Here is a 10,796-nt window from a genome sequence, read left to right as displayed (position 1 = left end):
ATTACCTGTTGGCCAAGTCTATACAGGCCTTGTTTGTGGCCACCCCGAGTTGGACCACCCTCCAACTATACACTGCAGATACGCAGATAGCATTGAAGATGCATGTTATGAATTTGTGACGCGAACAGAATTGATTGGGTATTTGTAAATGCGAATGCAAACTAATTCCGCTTTCCTGCTGTATATTAACCCAGTGTGACCTCAGCTCAGGCAAGAAAAGGTGCTGCACAGACCACGGGGGTCAAGGGCCTTTCTCCCAGAATTCTGAAAATTAATAAATGGCTTATTTACTCACTCAAAGGTCTATTTGTGAATGTTTTCACCTACACTGTCTTTAAGTTCACTAAGCCAATCCAGTAGATAGACTTTTATCCCGGACGAGCCCTCAATTGGTTATGGGCCAGGGTTTAGAGAACCCCAAAGTGTATCATGGAGTTCACCTGACCCACAACTTTTAATAGATTGTGGTATGGGGAGCACACGGCCCACTCTACAGGCGTGGTACTCAAGTTAACCTTTTTAAAACATAGTGAACATCTTAGCAACCATCAATTCAAATAAAGCACCCAAAGAATACAACACTAAGTAATCCTTAAGCTGTCCTCTTAACATCCATAAGACTATAAAAAATAACTTTCAACAGAAGCACATCAGGTTAAAGTCACTACTGAGACCAGTTATTAGTTTTAAATCACAATAGGATTGATTTACAGTCTTTCAATTACAGAGACTAATACTGGCTGTGACTGCAGCTATAGCAAACAGCCTAAAACTAATGTAAAAAGCTGACAGACAGCCCAGCTCCACCCACTCTCTGACATCACTGCAATAGTAAACACCCATTTCATAAAGATACTCTCACTACAGATATTTATAAACATGCCCATTTCTTAAAGGTACTCTCACATGACATTATATAGTTTGCATCCAGTGACTGTTCATGCATTGTTTACACCTCAGTGCTACCAGCTGTCCCAACTTAAACAGGGAAGAGTTGACCGGGTGGTCACATGGACACTGTGATGACATGGGTACCAAAGAGGTCACATGTTGGCACAGTGGCCTGCACTGCTACCTCATAGCGGCAGGGATCCGGGTTCAATTCCAACCTTGGGTGACTGTGTGGAGTTTGCACGTTCTCTCACTGTCTGTGTGGGTTTCCTCCGGGTGCTCCGGTTTCCTCCCACAGTCCAAAGATGTGCAGGATGGCTTGGTCGGGTGCTCTTTCGGAGGAGTGGGCAGACACACAGCATGTAAGAGCTGAATTAACAATGAACCTTTATTGTCATTGGACGCCAGTCATTGCAACCCAGATAATCTACCTCCTCTGTCCAGGGCATCTACCATTAAAAAATAACCTGCTGCTCATCATGCTATGAACTACAGGGGGGAATATAGTGGAGAATCTGTAAGAATATAACCATGATTGCTGACACACCAAGATCAAGGGAACAGGTTCTGAAAGATGGAAGAGCAGCCAGGAGCTGACCGGAAGTCAGAGGGCGGGATCAAGGGGGCGGGGTCTGGGGGGCGGATGCGCGACACAGGGGGAGGGGCCAGGACGGGATGACGGGGTGCGTCACTGGGCCGGGGGCGGGGCCAGGGCAGATGTGCAGATGAGCGTCACTGAGCCGGGGGGCAGGACAGACGGGCGGATGCGCGTCGCTGGGGGAAGCTGGTTTGTGGCGGAAGTGCATCACTGGGGCGGAGGCGGGGTCAGGACAGGCGGGCGGATGCGCGTCACTGGGGGGTGGTCGGTGAGGGAGAGGGCGGTGGCGGAGCGGGGAGCTGGAGTTTGTAAATAGTGGGGCCTGTGTGGGGGGAGGGGCGGTGTGGATGCGCGGCTCCCGTGCTTTAAAGGAGCCGACTGCAACAAGATGGCCTCGGCGTTCCTGGGTACCGGCGGCAGCAGCAGCACCGGCGGACTGAGGCTGGGACTGGGAGTGCAGGACATCCCTCTGAGCGCGGTGAGTATGTCGCAGGGTCCGGGCTGAGGAGACTGGGGCTCCCCCACCCGGGGGGGTGTGTGTGTGTGGAGGAACGGGCTCCCCCACCCGGGGGGGTGTGTGTGTGTGGAGGAACGGGCTCCCCCCACCCGGGGGGGGGGGGGGGGGGGTGTGTGTGTGGAGGAACGGGCTCCCCACCCGGGGGGGGGGTGTGTGTGGAGGAACGGGCTCCCCACCCGGGGGGGGGTGTGTGTGGAGGAACGGGCTCCCCCACCCGGGGGGGGGGTGTGTGTGTGTGGAGGAACGGGCTCCCCCACCCGGGGGGGTGTGTGTGTGTGGAGGAACGGGCTCCCCCACCCGGGGGGGGGGGGGTGTGTGTGTGTGTGGAGGCACGGGCTCCCCCACCCGGGGGTGTGTGTGTGTGGAGGAACGGGCTCCCCCACCCGGGGGGGGGTGTGTGTGTGGAGGAACGGGCTCCCCCACCCGGGGGGGGTGTGTGTGTGGAGGAACGGGCTCCCCCACCCGGGGGGGGGTGTGTGTGTGGAGGAACGGGCTCCCCCACCCGGGGGGGGGGTGTGTGTGTGGAGGAACGGGCTCCCCCACCCGGGGGGGGTGTGTGTGTGGAGGAACGGGCTCCCCCACCCGGGGGGTGTGTGTGTGTGGAGGAACGGGCTCCCCCACCCGGGGGGTGTGTGTGTGTGGAGGAACGGGCTCCCCCACCCGGGGGGGGTGTGTGTGTGGAGGAACGGGCTCCCCCACCCGGGGGGTGTGTGTGTGTGGAGGAACGGGCTCCCCCACCCGGGGGGGGGTGTGTGTGTGGAGGAACGGGCTCCCCCACCCGGGGGGGGTGTGTGTGTGGAGGAACGGGCTCCCCCACCCGGGGGGGTGTGTGTGTGGAGGAACGGGCTCCCCCACCCGGGGGGGGGTTGAGGAACAGGCTCCCCCACCCTGAGTCGGGGGGGGGGGGTGTGTAACGGGCTCCCCCACCCTGAGTGAGGGGGGGGGTGTAACGGGCTCCCACACCCTGAGTGAGGGGGGGGGTGTAACGGGCTCCCCCACCCTGAGTGAGGGGGGGAGGTAACTGGCACCCCCACCTTGAGTGTGGGGGGGGGGGAGGGATGGGCTCCCCCACCCTGATTGAGGGGAAGTGGAATGGGGTCACCCACCCCGAGTTAAGGGGGAAACTGGCTCACCCACCCCGAGTGAAGGTGGGAACGGGGCTCACCCGCCCCGAGTGAAGGGGGGGGAACGGGGCTCACCCACCCCGAGTGAAAGGGGGGGAACGGGGCTCACCCACCCCGAGTGAAGGGGGGGGGAACGGGGCTCACCCACCCCGAGTGAAGGGGGGGGAACGGGGCTCACCCACCCCGAGTGAAGGGGGGAACGGGGCTCACCCGCCCCGAGTGAAGGTGGGAACGGGGCTCACCCGCCCCGAGTGAAGGGGGGAACGGGGCTCACACACCCCGAGTGAAGGGGGGAACGGGGCTCACCCACCCCGAGTGAAGGGGGGAACGGGGCTCACCCACCCCGAGTGGAGGTGGGAACGGGGCTCACCCACCCCGAGTGAAGGTGGGAACGGAGCTCACCCACCCTGAGTGAGGAGTGGGTGGTGAGATGGTTTGGGTGAGCTGGATGAGTGCACTGTCTGCTTGTTGATCTCCGTATGTTGCTTATTAACTTGCGCTCTCTCTATATTGCTTTTGTTTAAACACAGCTGAGCCCCAAGTTCCTGCACACCAACTCCACTAGTCACACCTGGCCTTTCAGTGCAATGGCAGAGCTGATAGGTAAGTGATGCCGTGGCCTAGTTATCTGTTTTGATTCTTCAACTCCTTCTGTTTGTGATTGTCACCTTGATCGTTCTTCAACAAAGAGCAGTGATTTTGTTTTTTAATGTGGGCTCTCCTGTTCTCTGAAAACACTAATGTGAGAGAATCAGGATGTCTTTTCGATCTTTTCTTATATATGGAAATGAAAGTGATGAGATAAAGTTAATGGTGTGGCAAATCGGCACGACTAAAAAGTACCAGGAGCAAATGTTTCAATTAATTTGATTGGTGGATATTGCAAAGCTTGAGTTTGACAAGTGTGGTTTGCAGTAGAGCGTAGGGGTTTGTCCTACATGAGTGAGTTGCCAAGATTTAACCCGTGGAATGTCTTGTATGAGTGTGTCAGAGCAAATTGCACAATATGTGGAGAGGTTTAACTGCTCTGCTTTCTGTGAAGAGTTCAGTTTCATTCCTGATTCTTTACTCATTGATTCATGTGTCTTTGCAGAACTTTGCCTAAAGAACTTATTTGATGGCGAACCCTCCTTGGCTCATTATTTTTAAAACTTGCTTTCTGTAAGGGATTGTGCTGTATTCCAAAGTCGTTCATATTATGTATGCAATGGGTTTGAGCTGCACATATTTAAATGCATTGAGCATTTAAAATACACTTGTATCTGTATAGCTTCAGGATAGACTATGGGTTGATTTGACATTCCAATGTTTACAAATAGTTTTATAAAAAAATCATTTAAGTGATGTTGGCATCGCTGATCAGGCCATCCCTTGTTGTCCTTCAGGAGGTGGTGGTGAGTTGACTTCTTAACCGCTGCAGTCCAGAGGTGTAGGTACACCCACAGAGCTGTTAGGGAAGGAGTTCCAGGATTTTGACCAAATGACAGTGAAGGAGTGGCGATTATATTTCTAAGTCAGGGTGGTGAGTGACTTGGAGGGGAACCTCCAGTTGGTGGTATTTGCTGCTCTTGTCCTTCTAGATGGTAGTGGTCGTGGGTTTGGAAGATGTTGGCTAAGGAACCTTGATGAGTTCCTGCAGTGCATCTTGTAGCTGATACACACTGCTACCACTGTTCGCTGGTGGTGGAGGGTTTGAATGTTTGTGAAAGGGATGCCAATAAAGTGGGCTGCTTTGTCCTAAATGGTGTTGAGCTTCTTGAGTGTTGTTTGAGCTACATTCATCCAGGAAGTGGAGAGTATCCCATCACACTCCTGACTTGTACCTTATCGATGGTGGACAGGCTTTGGCGGTCAGGAGGTGAATTACTCACCCTAGGATTCCCAGCCGTTGACCTGCTCTGGTAGCCACAGTATTTATGTGGATAGTCCAGTTCAGTTTCTGATCCATGGTCACCATCAGGGTGATGTTTGTGGGGGATTCAGTGATGGTGATCCCATTGAATGTCATGGGGTGGCTTTTAGATTCTGTCTTGTAGGAGATGGTCATTGCCTGGCACTTGTGTGACATGAATGTAACTTGTCACTTGTTATCCCAAGTCTGGATATTGTACAGGTCTTGCTGTAGTAGAGAACTTGAATATTGTTGAAAGAGGCATGTTGTTGAAGCTTTTTGTCTTGCTGCCATTGAATCATATACTTGCAGCACAGAAGGAGGCCATTTGGCCTATCGAGTCTGCAGCAAAACTCCGAAAGAGCACTCTTCCTAGACCCATTCCCTGCCCTATCCCCGTAACCCCAGCTAACCTGCACATCTTTGGACACTAAGGGAAATTTAGCATGGTCAACCCACCTAACCTGCACACTTTTGGTTGCACAACATCATGACATCGCAACATCTCATCATGGCAAATGCAAGATTGTTGCTTGCTTTGAAATTTGGCAATCTTTCTTAAACTTTCTGCATAATATCACCTCTTTAGCCCACAAGTCGTTTGAGTGTACATTCTCTAACTGCTATTGTTGCAGTTGTTGTAGGAGCGTTTTCAAGGGCTGAGGATTGAGCTGGCTTTTACGTGGGGTTCCAGCTCAGCTAAACACAAAGACCTGTGGACACATCAACTCTGGTAAAGACGGCTTTATTTTTCCAAGCTTGGTCAACGGATGAGGGAGAGTGATTTGGATAAATGCCCAAACCATTCTACACCCACTCCAGTTGGACTTGACCTGTGAATTGCACTTTCACATAACCGTTCGTCAGTCCAGAAGTAAAACACTCGAACACGTTGGTAACGAATATTCGTTTATTCACGGCTGGGACAAATCTCTAAGCAGTCGGGGAACCACCTTCGAGAAGTGCCAAAATCCGAGAGGGCGGGCTGTCCCTATATACAATTACAACTTAGAGGTGGTCCCCTTGAATCCCTGAATACACCAATGATTTGGCAAAGATACAGAACATGTACTTATACGGAGTGGTTTTTCCTCGAGGTATGGCGGTTATTCTTACATAATCTTTAACACAGTTTGCTGCTACTCCTGCTGCTGAGGGTTCCCCTATCCCTATTCGGCCATCTGGTCCAATTTCCTTATCTCCTTCCCTCCTATGCTCCTGAGTCAGCTCTTTCACATTCCAATGCCCATTGTCTCGGTTGACAAGGTTTTACACACTCATCTTTGCTGTCTCTGCACTAACAGATACAGAGTTCTGTTCTCATTCCATTCCCTCAACCCTTTAACATCCTTTTACTTGATGATCACAGATATATTTCAGAACCTTAATATTACGTACAGACAGCAAGGTTAAAACAAGACAATAAATGTAATCCACTTCCACAGATCCAATCCTTGGAACTGTCAATTTTATCTTGGCCAATGAAGTTTACTTTAGGCAGGACTGTGATCAGCTCATGATCTAACCCCATATTGCCACCTGTTGTTTTCCAGGACTCTTGTATCCTTTATGTCTTGTTCCTTCCTATTCCAATGTTGCTTATCTCAGCCAGATCCTGCCTATCTCATTGTTAGGGTGCAGGATGTTGAAGTTGTCGACACTCTCTATTCTTATGACCATTTAGTTTCTTATCATCCGTAAATTTAATTAACAGACCATCAGTCTTTCATCCTAGCCATTGAAAAAGACAATAAACAGTTGAGGCCCGAGCATTGATCCCTGTGTCATTCCACTTGATATAGCTTGCCAATCTGAAATTGACCCATTTATCCCTACCCTGCTTCTTGTTAGTCAACCAAACCTTTATCCATGCGAATATGTGCCTCCCACACAGTTTCTTTTTGCGAGCAGTAAGAAGTCTTACAACAGCAGGTTAAAGTCCAACATGTTTGTTTCAAACACTAGCTTTCGGAGCACTGCTCGTCCATGAGTTTTAAGATGTTGGTGAGTATCCCCTCGACTACTCTGTCCACGGAATATAGGTTCACTCAGCGCTGTTAGGGAGAAAATTCAAGAGTTTAGACACAGCATTGATGAAAAACGGCGATTTATATTTAAAAGTCAGGATGATTGAGACTTGGAGGGTGCGTTTGTTCTAGGTGGTAGAGGTTGCCGATTTAGATGTTGCTGTCCAAGGTGGCTTGGCAAGTATCTTGTAGATGGTGCACACGGCTGCTGCTGTTACATGTGGTGGGATAAGTGAATATTTAACATGGTGGATGGTCTGCTGATCATGCAGGCCAGTTTGTGCTGAATAGTTGCTACCAGCACGGTAGCATTGTGGATAGCCCAATCGCTTCACAGCTCCAGGGCCCCAGGTTCGATTCCAGCTTGGGTCACTGTCTGTGCGGAGTCTGCACATCCTCCTCGTGTGTGCGTGGGTTTCCTCCGGGTGCTCCGGTTTCCTCCCACAGTCCAAAGATGTACAAGTTAGGTGGATTGGACATGATAAATTGCCCTTAGTGTCCAAAATTGCCCTTAGTGTTGGGTGGGGTTACTGGGTTATGGGGATAGGGTGGAGGTGTGGGCTTGGGTAGGGTGCTCTTTCCAGGAGCCGGTGCAGACTCGATAGGCCGAATGGCCTCCTTCTGCGCTGTAAATTCTATGATTAACCAACTTTTAATACTTTGGTGGGGCTGGTTTAGCTCACTCGGCTAAATCGCTGGCTTTTAAAGCAGGCCAGCAGCACGGTTCGATTACCGTACCAGCCTCCCCGGACAGGCGCCGGAATGTGGCGACTAGGGGCTTTTCACAGTAACTTCATTGAAGCCTACTCGTGACAATAAGCGCTTTTCATTTTTTTTCATTTCACTTATCCAAGCAAATGTAGACATAAGAACTACGAGCAGGACTAGGCAATTTGGCCCCTCTAACCTGCTACGTCATTCAATACGATGGTGGCTAATCTCGCCTCTGCCTCATCTCCAACTTACAACCTGCACCCCATAATCCTTCATCCCTCTACTAGTTAAAAACCCATCTATCTATCTCAAATTTGTAGGGTAAGGAATTCCACAGATTCACCATCCTTTGGAGTGACAATTCCTCCTCTCTGTTTTATATCTGCCACTCTTGGCTTAGAACTGGGTGCTCGATCTAGAATTCTAACAAGGGGAAACAACTGCTTACATCTACCCTGTCAATCCCCTTTCGCCTCTTGTATACCTCAATTAGATCTCCTCTCATACTTGAGTATTGGCCTAAACTTGCTCCGTCTCCCTTCATATGACAAATCCTTCATCCCTGGGATCAACCTAGTAAACCTTCTCTGAACCTCCTCAATGCATTTTCATCAACTAAGGGAACCAAAATTCGGTCTCCCTAATGTCCTATACACTAGCACTTCTATTCCATTAGCAATGAATGCAAAATCACATTTGCACTCTTCTGCACCTACATACTAACTTTCTGTGAATCATGCCTGAAGACACTCGGATCCCTCTGTACAAAGTATTTTGAAGTTTCTTTCCATTTAGATACATCGCCTTTTTATACCTCGGACCAAAATGAATAACCTCACAGTTATCCACGTTAAATTACATTTGCAAAATTTTGACCACTCACCAAACCTCATTGCAACTTTCTTTTGCACCTAATTTAGTGTCATCTGCAAATGCATTCTGTCCCTGTATCAAGACTATTCTATGACATTCCTGGCTTGTGCCTTGTAAATGGTGGACAGGCTTTGGGGAATTTGGAGGCAAGTTACTCGTTGGAGAACGCACAGCCTCCTGACATACTCTTGAAGCCAGAGTAATTATATTCAATGATGGTAATGCCATTGAACATCAAGAGGTGGTAGTTAGATTCTTCCTTGCTGGACATGGTCTTAATTGGGTCCATGTGTGAGGTGAGAGTTACTTGCCACTTATTAGCCGAGGTCTGAGTGTTGTCCAGTTCTTGCTGCTTGTGGACATGGACTGCTTCACTATCTGAGGAGTTGCAAATGGTACTGTCTACTGCAATCATCAGTCAACATTGCCACTTCTGACCTTGCGATGGAGGGAAGATCATGAAGTAGTTTAAGATGGTTGGGCATGGTTCACTACCCTGAGGGACTCTTGGAGTGGTGTCATGGGGATAGATGGTTCATTTCTAATAACCACAGCCACCCTCATTTGTGCAAGGTATGACTTCCAACCAATATAAAGCTTCCCCTTGGAACACATTGATATTACGACTCCTCTAATTGTCAAGGATTTGTCCTTTTTATCAATAGGCGATGCCTAGGCAATTTTCCATATATTGCTGAGAGGGTGTCAGTGTGACGAGTGAAGTATTTTAAGAATATCGGCGTAAAAATATTGGGACAATTTAAGGGTTAAAAGCTTGGGGTTATGGTGTATTTGATTGCAGTGGTCATATTTTTAGAAAGGGGTTTCTTTTGCTTCTAAGATGCAATTGACCAGAGTAGGTTGACTGGGGAAGTCCCTGGAGAGTAGGTCTGCTTTTGCAGCCTGCAGAGATAATTTGTTTTGCAGCTTGAGGAGATTAGATCAATTGCTGAGTGGAGCCCAGGAATGCTGAGAGTTTTGGAGAAGCTTTGGGAGAGACAAGAGCTCCATTCTGATCGACCTGACCAGAGTCCACAAGTAAAGGCGGTTTTCTTTCCAGTAAGATAGTTTTAAAAAGTGTAATAATACTTTAAAGCAGACCAGTATTATCTGAAGACAAGGAAGAGACTGAAACCACCGACTTGAAGCAGCTATTTGAAGATATTCGGCCAGAGTCTGAAGTGGTTCCAGCAGCAGCCAAATCTATTTTATAGAACAAGTATGCTATGCCATGCTAAATTTTAAGATAGATTGAGAGCTGTATATTTCTTGTTGTTTAATGGGAAATTGAGTGGCGGTATTAAAGGGTGATTGGTACCTGTTGTTTTCTGGTGTGAAGTTTAAAAAGTGTAATATTGTATTCATAATGTTTTGTTTTAGAAATACCAAAGCTCTATCTTCTTCATGCAATCACTCCTGGGACAAGTCTTTCTTTCCGCACAGTCTTTCAAATAAACTAAAATATTGGGGTTTCGGTCCAGTATTCTAGCCACTGTTGGGGTCGGGTCTGGAATTATAATACCAGTCTTATAGTTGCATTGGAACAGCTTGGTTACGAGGTAATCAAATTATGTTAGCCTTTTAATTACTCTAATATCAGCTTTTTTTCTTAATGTATTCGTATAGAGAGCTATCTTTTTGTGCGGAACTTCAGGCTCCAAAGGAGCTTACAGTTACCGTCTTTGTTCTTAAAACTGCTTGTACTAAGGAGAGCTGACCAGATAGAATGTAAAGGGCCTCCAAGAGATGAGGGGCGCGAACTACCGGCTATGCCCCACCCGAACCACTGCACAGTGCGGCCGGTAAATGTCGGGAAAGCCTCTTCTGGGATTTCCCCGGCTAGCCACTCCTCGCAAGATCCACTGAGATGTTGCGATCTGGAAAGGATCAGTATTTGGCAAATCTGCATATTAGAGTGAGTAGCTAGTCTCACTCTAATGTGCACTTGCCTGATTTTTCTGAAGCTTTTGGATCTAACCCCATTCACCTCAGAGACCATGGGCGAGTGTCGTTCAGTATTGGACTACATATGACACTTTTGGGGAGGGTGTCCCATGGGATCGGAGGCCCCTGATGGTTGGCCTCTGGCCAGGCTAGAACCCTGGCCGTGTCACCTGGGCACTCTAGCTGTGCCATGCTGGCATTTTGCCCACATTGGGGA

General features: G+C 49.2%; 1 protein-coding gene across 1 annotated transcript in view; it reads left to right on the top strand.

The window, feature by feature from the left end:
- The first annotated feature begins 1,771 nt into the window (after positions 1 to 1,771).
- Positions 1,772 to 10,796, top strand: part of morc3a (MORC family CW-type zinc finger 3a) — an 87,506-nt gene continuing 78,481 nt past the window's right edge. Inside the window, exons 1-2 of the mRNA XM_038801569.1 lie at positions 1,772 to 1,967; positions 3,661 to 3,733. Of these exons, the coding sequence (XP_038657497.1) occupies positions 1,878 to 1,967; positions 3,661 to 3,733 (163 nt within the window). The 5' untranslated portion in view covers positions 1,772 to 1,877. The remainder of the gene's footprint in view (positions 1,968 to 3,660; positions 3,734 to 10,796) is intronic.

Source organism: Scyliorhinus canicula, chromosome 7 (assembly GCF_902713615.1).
Source record: "Scyliorhinus canicula chromosome 7, sScyCan1.1, whole genome shotgun sequence".
In the NCBI taxonomy this organism is placed as follows: Eukaryota; Metazoa; Chordata; class Chondrichthyes; order Carcharhiniformes; family Scyliorhinidae; genus Scyliorhinus; species Scyliorhinus canicula.
The sequence above is the reverse complement of the archived record's forward strand: the minus strand, read 5'-3'. Positions and strand labels throughout refer to the sequence as shown.